At 46.3% G+C, this 19021-nt stretch overlaps 1 protein-coding gene across 7 annotated transcripts in view; it reads right to left on the bottom strand.

Moving 5' to 3' along the window:
- AKAP9 (A-kinase anchoring protein 9) overlaps nucleotides 1–19021 on the bottom strand; it is a 142350-nt gene that overhangs the window by 114582 nt on the left and 8747 nt on the right. For 4 of the 7 annotated variants that reach the window (XM_072154293.1, XM_072154295.1, XM_072154294.1 and 1 more), the window contains exons 2-7: nucleotides 13682–13939; nucleotides 12311–12355; nucleotides 9822–9875; nucleotides 9242–9412; nucleotides 5117–5272; nucleotides 1543–1740 (exon numbers count right to left, since the gene is read on the bottom strand). In XM_072154293.1, coding sequence (XP_072010394.1) covers nucleotides 1543–1740; nucleotides 5117–5272; nucleotides 9242–9412; nucleotides 9822–9875; nucleotides 12311–12355; nucleotides 13682–13939 — 882 coding nt within the window. The remainder of the gene's footprint in view (nucleotides 1–1542; nucleotides 1741–5116; nucleotides 5273–9241; nucleotides 9413–9821; nucleotides 9876–12310; nucleotides 12356–13681; nucleotides 13940–19021) is intronic. The other 3 variants (XM_072154297.1, XM_072154296.1, XM_072154299.1) reach the window with 3 other exon arrangements.

Here is a 19021-nt window from a genome sequence, read left to right as displayed (position 1 = left end):
TTTGGATGAGGAAGGGATAGAGCAGTATTATATTGAGCTGTCTGCTGCAGGATGGGAAAGGCGTGGTTGAGGCAGGGATCGAGCAGTATTAGACTGAGCTGTCTGCTATGAGGGGTGTAAATTAGTATAACATTGAGCTGTCTGCTGTGAGATCAAAGGGGTTGTGGATGATAAAGGGATAGAGCATGGATGAGGGAAGGATACAGCAGTATTAGACTGAGCTGTCTGCTGTGAGATCGGAGGGGGGATTTGGATGAGATGGGGATAGAGCAGTATTATATTGAACTGTCTGCTGTGAGATGGGAAGGGCGTGGTTGAAAGAGGAAAAGAGCAGTATTAGGTTGAGCTGTGTGCTGTAAGATGGAGAAGGGCGTTGATGAGGGAGGGATAGAACAGTATTAGACTGAGCTGTCGGCTGCGAGGGTGTGGCTTAGTATAACAGTGAGCTGTCTGCTGTGAGATCGGAGGGGTTGTGGATGACGATGGGATAGAGCATGGATGAGGGAAGGATACAGCTGTACTAGACTGAGCTGTCTGCTGTGAGATCGGAGGGGGGGATTTGGATGAGATGGGGATAGAGCAGTATTATATTGAACTGTCTGCTGTGAGATGGGAAGGGCGTGGTTGAAAGTGGAAAAGAGCAGTATTAGGTTGAGCTGTGTGCTGTAAGATGGAGAAGGGCGTTGATGAGGGAGGGATAGAACAGTATTACACTGAGCTGTCGGCTGCGAGGGTGTGACTTAGTATAACATTGAGCTGTCTGTCTGTCTGGAGGGGTTGTGGATGAGGAATTTGTTAATATTTCCGGTTCAGATGGCCAAACCCTCACCTTCTGGTCCACTCATCTCCAATCATATATTTTGATACAATACCCCTGGTATGACATCCTCTCTCTACTTTCAGAAACTTCTACTAGCCCTAGGATTCCCCTAATTCCTGGCACGTACCAATCTCATGGAAGGATTTATCCATACAACCGGCAGATTCTTATAGACCTCAGAGCCCGCTGGATCGTTACTAGAATGTCATATTATGGATGGGTAGGTGCCCGGCCTCTTAAAGGTCCACAGCTCCAGTAATGAGGAAGGGATAGAGCATGTTAGGTGGAAAAGGGCAAGGATGAGTGAAGGATAGAGCAGTATTAGACTGAGCTGTCTGCTGTGAGAGGGGATGTGGTGGATTTTAGTGAGGGCGCTCTGCTGTGTATATCCATCCATGCAAATTTTTCGTACCTTCCTATCGGTAAAATTCAATAGAAGTTGACAAAAGGTGGTGAAGTTTTTTTTGGACACTCCAATGGAGGCACAAAGTTCGGACCTCCAACTCGCCCAACAATTTAGGATTAATTATTGAAGGCTCGGCAGACCTTCTCCCCCAATATCGGAGCAGGAACACACAAACTCTTTTGACTAAATGGGCACAACGGCAAAATCTTGTGTTAAACCTTCATGGCAGAAAAGAGACTCTTAAATCTACTGAAGGAGGCCGACCTCTACTTTATTGGCCTAGGTGTTAGATGGAGATGTCCAGTCTCATACAGACCTGTTGTACACTGTGAATCTGTTCCTGCAGAGACACAATTTGTATCTGTAGGTCCTCATTCTCCTTCTGGCAGTATTTGAGGTTCTGCTCCCGTTCTTCCAGCTGCTGCTGATAGGTGAGAATTTGTTGCTTGGAGTGCAGGAGATCTGCGGCTGTACTCGAGTGACTGCTGTTTCTTAAGGTCTCACCGGCTTGTAGCTGCACAAAAGGAACAACATGTAAAAGTTATATTGGTGTCATCCATGGTGTACAAATAAATAATTTCCTGATACAGACATACGAGATACATTTGCTTCATGTTTATACCTAAATTTTTTTAAGATTATGTTCTTAAAATTAAAATTTCTACTACAGTATTTTTTGGACTATAAGGCGCACCATCAATAAATGCCTGCTAAAACGTCTAGGTTCATATATAAGGCGCACCGGAGTATAAGGCGCACCTGATTATAAGGATGAGTGACCAGCAGGTGGCAGACCTGTGCACAGTACAAGGCAGCTGTTGTCTGTAAATATGGTTCATGTGTAAGGCGCACTGGACTATAAGGCGCACCTTTGATTTCTGAGAAAATCAAAGGATTTTTTAGTGCTCCTTATAGTCCGATAAATACGGTATGTTTATTTTATGTTTCTAGTGCCTCGTGTCCGCATTACTTTTATTTACAGAAATGAGGTGCTATTTTTTTTACAACATTATAGTTGAAAGATGAGCGGACCAAATGATCAGGGTTTGGCCGCCTGACCCGGACATATTACCAGATAGGCAGCTGAACAGCCAATCCAGCAGCCTGATACCACAGCTAGTTATTAGGGGCATCATTCTGCTGGATTGGCTGTCCGGCAATATGTTCGGGTCAGGTGGCCCAACCCAAACATGGGCATCGGGTGCACTCATCTCTTGCCTGTGGGTGACCCCCTGGCTAATCATAGCTGTGGCTAGTTGCTAGGGGCATCAATCTACCAAAATGTTTGGTCAGAAAGCCTAACCCCAACACAACCTTCAGATGCATTCATCTCTTGCCTGGGGGATAACCTCTGGCTGTGGCTATTTGCATCATTCTGCCGGTGGGGTGTTCGTCTAACAATCCGTTAATATTTTCGGATCAGACGGCCAAACCCTCACCTTCTGGTCCAATCATATATTTTGATACTATACCCCTGGTATGACATCCTCTCTCTACTTTCAGAAACGGCTACTAGCCCTAGGATTCCCCTGATGCCTGGCACGTACCAATCACATGGAAGGATTTATCCATACAACTGACGGATCCTTACCACCCTCTCGCCCTGCTGGGTCCTACTAGAATGTCATATAATGGATGGGTAGTGGTCCGGCCTCTTAAAGTCGGAATAGTGCAAAAAAAAAAAAAAAAAAGTCTACAGGCGGCCCCTACTTAAGAACACCCGACTTACAGACAGACCTCTGGATGTTGGTAATTACTGTACTTTAGCCCTAGGCTACAATAATCAGCTATAACAGTTATCAGTGGTGTCTGTAATGAAGCTTTAGTGTTACTCCTGGTTCTTATGACAACCCAACATTTCTAAAATCCAACTGTGACATAGACCAAAAGAAAATTTGTCTGGGGTTACAATAATAAAATATACAGTTCCGACTTACATACAAATTCAACTTGTAACCCGGGGACTGCCTGCATAAGCGTTGAAAAAGTGTGTTAATTATTTCCCTCAATGTCTCCTTTGGCTTTTTTCTGACTTGTGACTAAACAAAAAGGGGGTCCAAGAGGTCGCCCCTTTACTAATCACTTTGGAGGCCTCTCCAGTTTGGAAAATCCCACTTCATACATCTTACACATCTTGAGAATTCTATAGAGAATCCTTATCGTTGGTACAGTAGAAGAGTCACACACACAGTTACGTTACACAGCTCAATATGAAGGGACTCTGTGTGATACTTCAGTTCTCCTGGTGGTGGAGCTGCAGGGAAACTGAACACGACGGTAATTGCCACCGATCTCAAATGATCGTTAGGGGTTTCCGGAAAGAAGACACTTTGTGATCAGCTCGTTATCTAGTAGGGATTGCCCCCGGAGATCCCCTTTAGTGACAATGTAACTTTCCTACTAAGACTATTTTTCTATATATTTTGCCTGATTATACAGATTATTGCTGTAGATTAATGATGTAAATGTTGGGCGTCCGGCGCTGATGTCACCAGTTGCTAGGAGACACCGGCGCAGGATGGTGCCTGCTGACAAATGCTTTTTATGCTATTGTACCTCTCATATCTTGTGTGTCAATATAGAGAATAAAACAAAGCGGCGGCGGGAAGCAGTTTTATATTATGGTGGTTTAACGCAATCGTCTATTCACAGAATACAGTACAATATGAATTATCAATACGAATTGATCATTACATGGATGGCACAAGAGAGCAGTGGGAGGCGCATGCGTATTTCCCTACATGTAACCCTGCATTGTGTATGGTATGGCTGGGGGTGGCCATGTGCACAATGGTGGTCATGTTTTAATCATTGTTCTAGTGCATCTAATAAATGAACTCTGCAAACAGTCTTGATTAAATAAAAAGAACAAAAACAAAAAAAAAAGAAATCTCCAGCTACAATGCATGGCCAGTGCATCACCACAGAAACAGACTACAAACTTTGTAGTCTGAAACCATCGCCATGTTTTTGTGCATGTACCGTCTAGAAAATGTGAATCACTGGTCAGACTACATAGGACTAATTTGTAGTCTGTTACCACGGAGACACATAGGTCAGCACAAGAGCTGTAGACACAAAATTAAAAAAACAAAAGGTGATTTTTAGCGAAATGCTGATTGTTGATTGGGGTCTGCCGGGATTCACTAAGGTCGTGCGCCAGATATACTAGATGTCGCTGCTGCGCCGATGTCCGCCGGAGTTCACCTTCTCCGTCTCAGTGTATGTGAGTGCCATTCTTGCAACAATTTTTTTTTTTTAAATTCCACGTTTTTTTCCGAATCTGTTGGATTTTCTGAGGGCCACAGCCTCTAATTTCTGTCACGTGAAAGCCAACACCGATGCGCAAAAATCCGATCGTGTGCGCCAAAATCCCGGGGGAATTCGGCGCAAATCAGAAATATTCGGGAAACCCGCCGAAAATGCGCGATTTGGACTCTTAGTAAATGAGCCCCAATAATTTCCAGGAGTCTGTACAGATGGTCTTTTTTTTCACAGATGTGCAGACCAGGAGAAAAGCAGAAAGCACTATTTTTGTTTCTAACATGCGGACCAGGGACCTCCATAGAACTTAATGTATCCCTCCAAAAAAACTAATGGCACATGGATGACATCCGTATGAGGTCCTTTTTTCTAGAATGCTGCAAGGCAACCAACTGGGCAGGGCAGAATAAAGTTTAGAAAACTTTTTTTTTTGCTCACGTGAACTGGAGATACGGATGCGAAAAAAACGGATGCGGATAGAACATGAACTCGCAACGGACCGGCCTGTGTGAATGAGCCCTTAGTATTACCCATCAGGTGTCTGCATGCGTGGCCTCATCTCCTACCATTAGTAGTTAGCGATGAATCATTCCCCTGTATTATTACGGATATAAAACACGTCTCACATGCTGGAACTGGATCTTCAGCTTCTGACTTTGCTCTGTGAGCTCCAGGAATTCTCTCATGATGTCGTCCTTCTCCTTGCGGGCTTGCTGCAGGTTGGCGGTGAGCTGGGTGATTATCCCGTCCCGCTGCTTTATGGCCGTCTCAAACTCCTGAAGCTGTAAAAATACAAGAATTAAAAATATACTTAATAAGCCTAAGGACCCATAACAATCATATAAACAAGCCCTTTAAATGTTTACAGAGCAAGGCATGGGCCCTCTCAGCTCTGATCATGTGATCTAGCCTGTCACATGATTATTTTCACTGCTGCTGGTCACATGATGCATCATATGATTCCTCTCAGCCACTCAGAACCAGGAGGTGGTGTCTTTGTAGCTTCCCCTCTACCCTAGTGGACACAATTACTAACAACACGGCTGCTGTAAGTTAGTAGTCTACGATGAACAGGGAAGAGGCAGCCATGAGGAGAGTTGAGCCACTCACCTCAGGCAGCAGCATCTGCAGAAAGATGGGGGGCAGCACCAGGCTTGCAATTATCACCTGCTATAAAGCAGAACCTGACACTTAAAGGGAACCTGCACCACATTATTCACAAATACAGCTAGTGGCAGGTTCCCATAGAGCCCTATTCACTAACTGACACCCTTCTTTTAGCTAAAAATTGTTCCCATCAGATCTCCATATATCAAACTTAATAATTTTACATAATTTTACATGGTAGCCAAGGATATCTATAGCGGGTCGAGGTGGGCATGGCCTCCTCAGGCTGAATCCAGTAACTACTTCCCATGCTTTCTCTTCATGCAGCAGTAATGTCATAAAACCAGGGTGACATCATCGCAGGTCCTTTAGCCTTCTAACATTAGCCAACTGTAAAGCAAGCATTTATCTCATGAAATCATATCATATCACATGAAATCACAGCGGCCTGCATGGATAGGCGTAGAAGTCCATGCAGACATGCTCTGATTTTTTTTTTATGTGGTCAGATATGTGCATGGGTTACAGTTTGCTAATGTTAAGAGGCTAAAGGATCTGTAATGATGTCACCATGGTCACATGACATTAGGCCTACCCCTGACTTGCTTTATAGATCCCTAGATACTAAGCACATTTATAATGGATTTTATGGGATGTATGAGAAACAATTTTTAGCTAAAAGAAGTGTGTCAGATCGTGACTAGGGCTCTATAGTAACCTGCCACTAGCTGTATTTGATATATTACCCCTGGATGGGGCAGAGGGGGTGCCATTCTATAGCTTGTGATTTAGGTTCACCCCTGACAATGACAAGTTGCCATTAAAAACCACAAAGAGAAAAAACAACATAAATGACAACAAAATTCTCTAATAAGTCACGATGGCCACACTGAAACCAACTAACTACACACTGTACGGTCCACTACTACAGCGTCGCTCACCATGAAGCTGGCTGCCATGTGAGACGTTAGCCGGCACACTGTCTTTCTGATGTGCAACTTCTCACGGGAAAGCAAATTATGGATAATAAGATATAGAATCAATTAATAAAAGTTAATAAAAAGTTTGGAAATGTCTTAGCTATAAATTCTACAATTCTCATCAGATGAGGCAGTGACCTGCAAATATATCAAGGCAGCCAGGATCACCGGCAATTCTGTGCAGCCCCTACTAGTTTACGGTATATGTTTTTTAAAGGGGGTCTTCTGGTCCTTCTAAAACAAACTTTTAATTATGCTAATGAGCTACTAGAACTCAGGGGATGTTATCAGAGCCCCTGTAGCTTCACAGGCTGTTACACTGTCCAAGAGCACTTCGCCCCCTCTGACTGTATAAGATTAAATCAGGCAGAGGGAGTAGGGGGTGCTGATGGAACCGGGGAAGGGTGAGCCCCCAGAGCCTTTCTGGATCATTAGCATAATTTTAAAAGTCGGTTTTAGATGAAAAGAGGCCATGGAAAACCAACATAAGCAGATTACCACAGGTGCCTGGATCGATGAGTAAGTGTCCCTGGTTTATCATGAGGAATTTTGAGGAGAAATTTTCTTTAGACAATTTTTCTGGACCTAGCCCTCACCCATGAATCAATCCAATCCCTACAGCCCCAAAAAGAAGGGCAGGGAACTGCAAAATTTTAATTGAGATCCCAAGATTAATACAGACCACAAACTGGACCCCAAAGACTTATCAGCAGCACCGCACCAAGGTCTGGAGTGCCACAGGAAGGGCATGAAACCCTGCATCTCCAATTCTGTAGCTTACAGAACCACAAGCCTGATGCCATTTGAAAGTTGAGGTTATTATACTTAAAATAACACCAAAACCATGTACTAGGTACTACGGAACTGAAGACAGATTGTAATCTACAATCTGTGATCAGCTGCTACTTCCTATGTAACACACCATGCACACACGTGTCTCCAGGGACCCCCGAGGATCCGCTCTCCTGGATAATGAGTTCCTAAGGGACAACTAAGTATGACTGGTCCTACAGATCTACGGTGTGATCTCAGGGATGATCATCCAAATCTATAAAACTTCCATTTCAGTAATTTTTTGGGGGTGGATTAACCTTTGCCAATGTGTTATTGAGATTCATGAGAATTACCTTCAGCATTTAAACCCCTTTAAGATGCGCTTTTCCTTTAAAAAGGGACAAGATCTTCATACAATGTACAAGTGTCGGCTGCACTTAAAATGACTTTAATTAAAAAAATAAATCGGCTCCACATATAACTAAAAAAACACCCCTAAGTAAAGCCGCCCCATAGGGTACAATAAAGCACCGCAGAACCAGAACATCATCCCTGCTAATATTCGGCAACTGCTCTCATCAGAATAAAGAAGTAATAATAATATTCAATACACAAGACTCATAAGAGGAGCGGGGATAGGCACATGGGGGGTGTACGAGATTCAGGGGGTAGGAAATATACCATCTATAATGCAGATACACATCCCAAAGTGACCGGAACCAGGACTCGTCACCCTTCAAAGGACCCGGGAGAAAACCCTGAACCACTTGGGTTTAAAGGGAACCTATCACCATATGTTTCACAAATACAGCCAGTGACAGGTCCCATAGAGCCCTAGTAACTAACTGACACCCGTCTTTTAGCTAAAAATAGTTCCCCTCAGATTCCCATATATTCAACTATATAATTTTACCAGGTATCCAAGGTTGTCTGTAGTTAATCGAGGTGGGCGTGGCTTGTGTCGTGTGTCCCTGGGGAGTGTTCAGCACGGAGCAGATTTCCCCTCCCTCCTTAGCAAAATGCTGTGAGTTTAAAAAAAAAAAAAAAAAAACTCCCTCCTCCCAGTTACGCCTCATAAAGGCATAAAGGAGGGAGGGGAACTCCGCTCCGTGCTGAGCACTTCCCAGGGACACAGGACACAAGCTTGCAGGGAGCCAGGTAAACTTTGATATAACTTATTGTTTTAACCACTAATGTCAGAAGTTTTATAAAAACTGTTTGGGGATATGTATGGTCTGTGGGGACAATAAAGAGGCTCAAAAAGGGTGTCTAGTGGTAGGTTCCCTTTAAAGGAAATCTACCATCACAGTCCATCCTGATAAACCAGGGACATTACTCATAGATCCAGGCACCGGGACTGTGGTATCTTCTTATATTTGTTATCATGGCCTCCTGCCTTCTGAAATCAGCTGTTACAATTCTCTAAATGAGCAAGAATGGCTCTGTGGGTGTAACAAGAGCCCCTCCATACTGTAGCTTCACAGGCTGTTACACTGTGAAGGAAAACTCCACTATTTAGCTATTGTGTGCTAAACACTCTGGGGGGGAAGAGGGAACAGAGGGAAGGAAAAAGGTTTAACAGACTAAAGCACTGTGAAAGCCACCCAGAGAACTTCTGGCTCATTAGCATAATTTAAATATTGATATTAGAAGGGAGGAGGCCATGGATAACAAATATAAGAAGATACCACAGTCCCGGTGCCTGGATCTATGAGCAATGTCCCTGGTTTATCAGGATGGATTCTGATGGAAGATTTCCTTTTAAGGATGGATCTTCAATAATACAGTCCGAAAAAGTTAGACTGTGTTACAGAGGGGTCAAGTTAATAAAAACTTTTGATTCCTTAATTTTTTCCAAACTTTCAAAATGTAAGAACACTCTCCAGGTACCTGCTGCAGCCCCTCGGTGCCGTACGCCGCCCGCATCTCCTCCAGCTCCCGGTTCAGTTCCTCGATCTCCTGCTGCTTCCCCGCCAGCTCGTCCTCCATCACCTCCAGCCGCGCCTGCGAACTCTGCGTCCCACGTTCGGAGAAAGTCTCTCGGACCCCGAATTCTTCCTCCTGTATAAATCCAGCCTCGGTTATTACAAACATACACGCGGCACCTCCGGAGGCCGCCCCCTATTAAAATATCAGGAAGCTCCGAGGAAGCTTATTACCACGGCAACCTCTTTTGTTGTCGAGGTAATTTGCGTCTCGAGAGCGCTGACACATTTCCGCCAAATTCTATAGGTGTGAAACACGACAGGATTTTCAAAATTATTATTAATTTTTTTTTTGGTTTTCTCCTTAGTTTTCTGATGTTGTTTGATTATTATACAACAGATATCAAAAAGTAGAGACAAAAGAGCGAAAATAAGGGATTAATACAGGAAGGAGGTTATTGGACGGCTCTATTAACCACGTAGGTGCTGGCTTGGTGTTAGCGAGGTTAATGATACACCAGAACAGAGAGGAGGATATACTGTACCCATAGTATATGTGCCGTGTCATTGGCTGGGAACGGAAAGAGGTCATCGACTACCTGTGACACAAATAATATCCGGGAGTCTACGAGTGCAATAAAATCACATGCAAAAAATTACGGAAACAGAATTCTCTGTTGGTCAGGGGTACGGCCGAAAACAATGTATGTGATATTATCTCTAGTCAGTCTCCTTCTCCATCTGGGGAAGTTTCCATTCAGAAGCCTCTATCTTTGGTTCTGTAGCACCTAGAAACATGCTGCTGGTATCATTTTAAAGGTGAGAATCTCATCTTTCGGTCTTGTGGTTCTTTGATCTACAGAACTGGGCATACAGGTAGTCCTAGAAATAGGCAGGAACTGGATCTTTATCGCGGCTCAAATTTCCACCTATGTCTGCCAGTGTCTCTGGTTCTGTAGTTTACAAAGCCATAAGCCCGATGTGATCTGAAAGATGAGATGCTTATCAGGGCTTCTGGAGTGACACTACCCATGCAGCCTCTAAACTTGACTCATCTCATGTGAAATTTAGGTCAGAAGAGTCATATTTACCTGATTTTGGAGGAGATTTTTTTTTTTAATAAATTTCGATTTATAATAATAGATTGCACACTAAAGAGGGAATTCTAGAAAGGACATTTCATCCGCTGCCTGAGGGGACTCGTAGTTTAGTAGGGTAAATCCTGGTGACAGGTTGCCTTTAAATAGTCAGTCTTCTTCTCCCTCTGGCAGGTGTAACTACAATATCCCTTCAGTTCTCTAATCAGTCTCCTCCTCATTTTGTACATAAATTACACCCCAAGATCATTAGTCAATACACCTTCCCCTATGGCAGTTGTAAATATTTTACCTAGTAAATTAACCAATAGGTCTTCTCCCCCCTCTGGCAGCTGTAAATATTTACTCCAGTCAGTCTCCATCCACCTGTATGGCCATTAAAAATGTAATCCTCCTAGAGCATTCCCAGTCTGTCTACTATTAGGATTACTACTATTGTACTGTTATAAAGTGCACTGGTGTAATGTCCTCACACTGCTGTGCTACAAGCTCTCAGCATCGAGCCGCTTCCCAAGTCCTTGTCTCCTACTCTAAGTAAAAGCTACCGGTATATACGGTGTATACGGTATATAGGGTATACGAGTATATAAGTAGTAGAAGTAATAGACTTCTGGCTGAATAGTGAAACAGTCAGTAACATCAGAGGGAAGGGGGGGGGGGTGTGAGACAGCTTAATGAAAAGATCTGTGAGCACAGCAGTGTGAGGACATGCCATGGAGAAGCTTTCAGGAATATGAATCCATATTTCACAGTCCTGCTGCTACTAACATATAAAAAGGTCTGATTACACGGATCCCTATGACCAACACCTAACACTGGCTGCAGTACTGCATGGTCAAAACTAGACACATTTTATATGAATTTTCAGGACCTCTGCTTGCTTTGAGCTAACTCTCAGAGGTTTGCAGCAATAAATTGCCCGCTGCTTTACTCCACTTTGTGAGGACACGTTGATTGCTGCCCTAGTGATTGTTATTTTGCTTCTCTGCAGGGAAGAACAAAATAATCTGTGAATCTAGTGAGATACACAAAGTCTGGGGAAACACATGGCCCGACCTCACATTCTGTCTCAGAGGGATGATAGTTATAGCTAAAATTAATATTTAATCCAAGTAATCAATATCCATCCTGATAAACCAGGGACATTACTCATAGATCCAGGCACCGGGACTGTGGTATCTTCTTATATTTGTTTTCCATGCCCTCCTTCCTTCTAAAATCAACTTTTATAATTATGTAAATGAGCCTTAGTGTTACCAGAGCCCCTCCGTGCTGCAGCTTCACAGGCTGTTACACTGTCTCCCCCTTTGCCTGGTGTAATGTCACACAGTGGGAGGGGGAAGTGCTCCTGAACAGAGTAACAGTCTGTGAAGCTATTGCATGGAGGGGCTCTGGTAACATCCCCGAGAGCATAATTCTAAAAGTTGATTTTAGAAGGAAGGAGGCCATGGATAACATATATAAGAAGATACCACAGTCCCGGTGCCTGGATCTATGAGTAATGTCCCTGGTTTATCATAATGGATTGTGATGGGAGATTTCCCTTAAGGACAATACCCTGGTCACCCCTGTATTACATTGACAATGGCCTTGCCCGTTTTAAGGGAACCCATCACTAGGTTTTACCCCACTAAACTAGCAGCTGCCTCAGGTCAGGTATGAAGTCTCACCGTTTACCTAAACAAAAAAAAAAAATCTCCACAATCACGTGACAATGAGCAGAGACGAGTCAGATTTTACCGGAAATAAAGTCAGATTTTAAGAGTCAAATATATTACAAAAATAAAGTAAATTATGACACCAAATCGATGCGAATGTGAATGACGAGTAAGAGACGCAGCGGGACGACACAAAACACAGATCTCACATTCAGTAATGGGCGCCAAATCGCCCCAATGCACCCGAGATGAGAGATGTGCATGCAGCCCCGCACTTACCTCAGAGCTATAGTCATCTGCTGTGGTGGACACTTCGCTCTCAGGCTGCGATTGAAACAAAACCTATTTGAATACGGTTTCTTCTAGGTAAAAGGAACCTGTCAGCAGGTGTGTCCATACAGACTGCAGCCAGTGCTATGTATTGTCCCCTGAGAGTAGTGTAATAATACCTTAGCATATGTTGTTAGTAGCAGCAGGACTGTGACAAATGGATTTATATTTCAGGATTTTAAACGTTCTCACACTGCTGTGCTCTGTACTCTCTGCTGGCAGTGGTAGGTATTGTCCTGTCCTTGGAGATATGTGTAATCATATGTTGTTTTAATAGCAGCAGACCTGTTAAATATGGATTTATATTCCAGCATTTTAACTGTTCCAAGTGCACTGGGGGTGTGTCCTCACACTGCTGTGCTCTGAGCTGTGTTATCATACCTTTGTGTATGTATATTTAAGTTTAAGGATTTTAGCCGTTCCAGGTGTATTGGGAGTGTGTGCTGACCCTGCTGTGCTCTTAGCACTACACAGCAGTGTGAGGACACACCCCCATTGCACTTGAAGAAGTTACAATCCTGAAATACAAATCCATATTTCACAGCCCTGCTGCTACCAACAACGTACAAATGATTCACACATCTATCCATGGACAATAGGTCTCTGCAGCCAGTGTAGGGTAAGAGCACTGCTGTGTGAGGGTAAGCCCTCAGTTAAATCCTTGAATATTAAACCATATTTCACAGCCCTGCTGCTACTAACGACAAACATACAGGTCTGGTTACACATCTTGCCAGGGACAATACCTAACACTGGATGCAGAAATCAGAAAGAACAGCAGTGTGAGGGTAAGCAACCAAATCACTCTTGAAATATTAAGACATATTCCACAGTCCCGCTGCTACTAACAACTTACAGAAAGTTTGATTACTCATCTATCCAGGGAAAATACCTAACAATGCCCGCAGAGAGCACAAGAGCACAGCAGTGTGAGGGTAAACCTGACGTGTAATCGTTGAATATTAAACCGTATATCACAATCCTGCTGCTACTAACAGCAAATTTCTTTACACTGGCTGCAGTCTGTATGGTCGCACCCGCTGACAACATTGTATGTGTGGACAGGGATCCTGGAATCATGGCGGCTACTTCTCTCTCGCCCGGAATAACTGTGCGTTACCATCACGTAAAATCCAACTTACAGACGCTAATAAAGTACTTTCAATATCTTCAATCCTGTGTCCCCATGATAACACTTCCTGTCTGTGGTTGCTCTACAATGTACATGTTGCCTCATTGGGTGACAATGTGCTTTCACAAAGTGGTGACTGCCTAACACAGCACCTGATCCGTTACAGTGTGTTACCTGAGGCTACTTACCTCTATGGTGTAGGTCTTGTCGTGCTGAATGACCTCGCCCTGGGGCAGGGTTCTCATGATGGTGAATTCGGCAGTGGTTGCGGCTCCGCTGGGGCCGGTCTGGGAGAGGGCGGCATTGCTCTGGGGTGGTCCGGCTTCTGATATGGACTCGGGGTTGTCGCGCTGCTTGGTGCTGGGGGACGTCTTCTTCTTCTTGCTCTTCTTGGTGACGTTTTGGCCGTCGCTCTGCTGCCCCTTGCGTTGTCTGAACTGGGCGAGCTGGGAGGGGGCAGAGAATAACATTAGTGAGGGCAGACCCCCTGCCCGATGGAAGGGGGGAAGCGCTGCATGTCACTGCGTGATACAGACACCATCCTCAGGGGTCAGAGGGCAGTCATAAGAAGCCCCCCCCCCTCCCCGCCCCAGTGGTCAGGGTGCCCGCACGGCTTTGGGAAGGCCCCGAGGGGTAAAGGTGCCATCATAGACCCCTTCACTGTCCTAGACCACCAAGGTTCCTGGCATTAACCCCTTCACTGCTGTGGACCACCAAGCATACCAACATTAACCCCTTCACTGCTGTGGACCACCAGGGATACCGACATTAACCCCTTCACTGTTGTGGACCACCAAGCATACCGACATTAACCCCTTCACTGCTGTGGACCACCAGGGATACTGACATTAACCCCTTCATTGATGTGGACCACCAGGGATACTGACATTAACCCCTTCATTGTTGTGGACCACCAGGGATACTGACATTAACCCCTTCATTGTTGTGGACCACCAGGGATACTGACATTACCCATCACTGTCCTAGAACTACTATGGATATTGGAATTCACCCCAGCACTGCCGTGGACCACCAGGGATACTGAAATAAACCCCTTAAGTATCCTAAACTACTAGGGATGCTAACATTAACCTCTTCACTCTCCTAGGCTGCGGGTAGTAACTACACGCTGAGCACTATAACTAAAACAATAGAAATATGAACACTTTCTCTGCTCTTTGCCACCAGGGTAACAGGACATTAACCCCCTAATCTTTCCTACACCAGCAAATACTGCGGCCAAGACTACAACCTCTCTGCCCCAGACCACCAGGACTAATATTAACCCGATCACGCAGCTATGTAGGGGTGCTGATAACATCATCTTAGGTGATGACTATCCCGGCTTGGAATGAACATACATTAGCTACATTCAGGGATTAGGCTGTGAGCTGTATATCAGCCAGTGATAGCGCCCCCTGTTGGATGCTCAGCTCTTTTTTTCAGATTACAGCGACCTAAGACGTTAACGACACAATCAATTTATCCAAACACCCAGAAGACGGGCTTTCCTGCAAAGCCCCCGCGCTAATCCCGAAAATCAAATTTAGAGATTGTCAGAGGACGTTACGCGGCTCGTGCTGGGATCTCATTTGTTACACACACGCTTAAAAGTGACGGCACATTGTGTACAAAAGTTTACACAGGTCTGACACCCAACCGTGGGGTAAAAACTGGGAGGTCCAAACAAATCCTTACTAAAAAAAAAATAGCTTGGAAGTAATTATGTGCTTGGCCCTTGTGGTCCTTAGTTGTCTGCCAGGTCTTCGGGGACGCCCTGATAAAGGTGGCGACCCACACCGTGCGCCAACTTAGGATCCAACCCTACCCCTAACTAAGACTGTGACCTTGGGTGGCAGAAAGTAGGAGATTCCCAGATCAAGAAATAATTGTATCATTGCCCATGGTTGGGAACATCCTACTCCTTATACAATCAATGAAAAGTGAATGTTCTTGACTTGGAAAACTCTTAAATTTGAGAAAATCTCACCCCAATACAATGTCCACTTTTCCACCAGAAGAAAACCTCCTCAAAAATTATCAATCTAAACGCTAAATTGCTCTTTATTAACACCAAATGGCCACGCACAGCTCAATTCTTCTTCCCTGCCACTCCACACTGCATCGCTTACCCCACACCGCGCTCCTAAACCTCCAATAAACACTGGATAACCCATAACTAGAGAAACTAGGCCATCGACTTTGTTACTTAGTTGATGGCCATTGTCATGAACACCTTCAATGACAACCCCTTTAAGGCTTCCTTACACTTTAGATGGCTTTCTTCCGACGGATATCTCTTCTAATCTTGTCATACACAAGTACATGTGTAATGAATGGAAAGTATCGCTGCTAGACTCCCAACCTGACTAATCCTGATCTCCCCCAATATCAAAGACAGGAGTCAGGGGACATTAGCTAGTAAATATAAGTGGGTCTTTAGGGTGTTATCCTGATCAACAACCCCTTTAGAAGGGTCATTCAGTCCTATCATGCCTGATCTAGCACTGGGCATGGGGTACCATACCAGCATAGCAGCCGGCACAGCTAACAAGCCAACCATCCATCCGCAGGAAATCTTGACCATGAATACTTCTGCCCACTGTCCTCCCCGGTATCTACAAGCACCATGGCTGGACTCCCCCTTTAAGTGTCTATGGCTTGATCTCCCCAAAGCCTCATCTGTAAGAAATCCTGTAAAAAAGAAGGGTAGAGCAAGTAGAGATCCTAAGAATAGTGAGGAACCGAAGCACAATACAATGTGCACAAAGCTGCAAGACTTCTTGGACCAACAAAAATCTGACGTCGGCACACAGCAGTCGGAAATCCACCGATCCATAGAATAAAGGCGTCTCCGCAGCTTCCCCCCTGCCCACGGATATCGCACCTTCATGCACGAAAGAGAACAGGACAGGAGTAACGCAACGCAACTACCAAAGGAACTGCCGCTGCTCCCCCAGGACAGTGCCGCGCCGCTGCTCCCCCAGGACAGTGCCGCGCCGCTGCTCCCCCAGGACAGTGCCGCGCCGCTGCTCCCCCAGGACAGTGCCGCGCCGCTGCTCCCCCAGGACAGTGCCGCGCCGCTGCTCCCCCAGGACAGTGCCGCGCCGCTGCTCCCCCAGGACAGTGCCGCGCCGCTGCTCCCCCAGGACAGTGCCGCGCCGCTGCTCCCCCAGGACAGTGCCGCGCCGCTGCTCCCCCAGGACAGTGCCGCGCCGCTGCTCCCCCAGGACAGTGCCGCGCCGCTGCTCCCCCAGGACAGTGCCGCGCCGCTGCTCCCCCAGGACAGTGCCGCGCCGCTGCTCCCCCAGGACAGTGCCGCGCCGCTGCTCCCCCAGGACAGTGCCGCGCCGCTGCTCCCCCAGGACAGTGCCGCGCCGCTGCTCCCCCAGGACAGTGCCGCGCCGCTGCTCCCCCAGGACAGTGCCGCGCCGCTGCTCCCCCAGGACAGTGCCGCGCCGCTGCTCCCCCAGGACAGTGCCGCGCCGCTGCTCCCCCAGGACAGTGCCGCGCCGCTGCTCCCCCAGGACAGTGCCGCGCCGCTGCTCCCCCAGGACAGTGCCGCGCCGCTGCTCCCCCAGGACAGTGCCGCGCCGCTGCTCCCCCAGGACAGTGCCGCGCCGCTGCTCCCCCAGGACAGTGCCGCGCCGCTGCTCCCCCAGGACAGTGCCGCGCCGCTGCTCCCCCAGGACAGTGCCGCGCCGCTGCTCCCCCAGGACAGTGCCGCGCCGCTGCTCCCCCAGGACAGTGCCGCGCCATACTCCACTTGGGGGAATGAGGAATCACGGGGTCCTGGGTCTAAAAACACGTGAGGAAGTGGTTGAGTGTTTGTACTGTCCCTCCATTCCACCTCTATGGGACCTATAGAAACAGCCAATCACCATCTTTAACAGTCCCATACCTAGAAATATAGGACCACCATTTCCACCCCATTGGCCAGTCCCAACCAATCAGTGATTGATCACCGATTTATATCTGGACTTGCCCTTTAAAAGGAGCTTTCACAATTCAGAAAACTGGCAGGGGGTAACTTTTGTGTAAAAACAAATCCATTGGCTCATCAATCACATGAATGATGTTCAAGTGGGACCAGAGGGGAGGAAATGGAGAGCCCCCTCTGGGTCCAAGTGGGGGGGGGGGAGGGGGAATATCCGAATTTTCCTTCTAGAAAACATTAATTCTCCACTAATTTAGAATTTGAAGTCTTAAGGATTCAGAAGTGGCGCCCCCTCTCTTGCCCTGGCGGGATTCAGGAAGACATATAGTAAATGAATGGACATACTGTACCTTGTAGCAGAACATGTCAGTCGGGGGGTACGGACCGTGTCTGCAGACCCCAAACCCACAGTGAGCAGGTTATATGCCAGCGCCGGTGACTTGTGATGTCTGAGCTTATGCGATTTACAACAGGTTTAAGATGTACGTGCACACAAATCCTGTTACAATATGATAACCTTAAAGCGGCAGTAAGCCGGTCCCACTGCGCCGATAATGAGAGCCGAGAGGTGCGGCACGAAGAGCGAGAACACGAAAGAGATCATAGAAGAGAATAACACGAACCTCCATCTGACCCGGGCACCACCGCAGCAGGGGGGGCTCCAATGTCATGCACATCACTGGGGATTTAGATGCACGCCTCAGCTGCTGCAGAACCTCACTATACACACCTCAGCTGCTGCAAAACATCATAATACATGACTCAGCTGCTGCAAAACATCATAATACATGACTCAGCTGCTGCAAAACATCATAATACATGACTCAGCTGCTGCAGAGCATCATAATACATGCCTTAGCTGCTGCAGAGCATCATAATACATGCCTCAGCTGCTGCAGAACATCACTATAACACACCTCAGCTTCTGCAGAATATTAGAATACATTCCTCAGCTGCTGCAGAACATCACTATACACACCTCAGCTGCTGCAAAACATCATAGTACATTCATCAGCTGCTGCAGAACCTCACCTGCTGCAAAGCATCATAATACATGCCTCAGCTGCTGCAGAACATCATAATACATGCCTCAGCTGCTTCGGAACATCATAATACATGCCTCAGCTGCTGCGGAACATCATAATACATGTGCAACACCCTCGCCGATGCCATGGCGAAGGAGTGTTTGCGAATACGTCCCACAGCACTACATTACACCACATAGTCCGTATAGGACACAGGGGAACATTGCAGTGGTAGATCCTGCCTGGTAAGGCAGGAGTTAAGTGTGTTATGTGATGTCATATGTGTTAGCCAATCACATGTATTACACTCGGTCTCTGTGAGCTGAGAGGTAATTGGAGGAGCAGCCACCACCTGACCAGTGGGAGTAACAAAACCCCTGGCCAGGAATGTTCTAGAGAACACTCTGAGTAGTAGTCAGTCAGACCAGGGAGTCTGGACAAGTTAGACAGAGAGAGAGAGGAAAGGGGTATCATCCTACCTTCAAGGGTGATACCTGAACAATCCAGGATCAAGCTGAAGCATCCTATCAGGACACAGCTGCCTCCCAGCCTGCCCTCTGCATCCA

Source organism: Engystomops pustulosus, chromosome 5 (genome assembly GCF_040894005.1).
Source record: "Engystomops pustulosus chromosome 5, aEngPut4.maternal, whole genome shotgun sequence".
Taxonomy (NCBI): Eukaryota; Metazoa; Chordata; class Amphibia; order Anura; family Leptodactylidae; genus Engystomops; species Engystomops pustulosus.
This window is presented reverse-complemented; position numbering and strand designations above follow the sequence as displayed.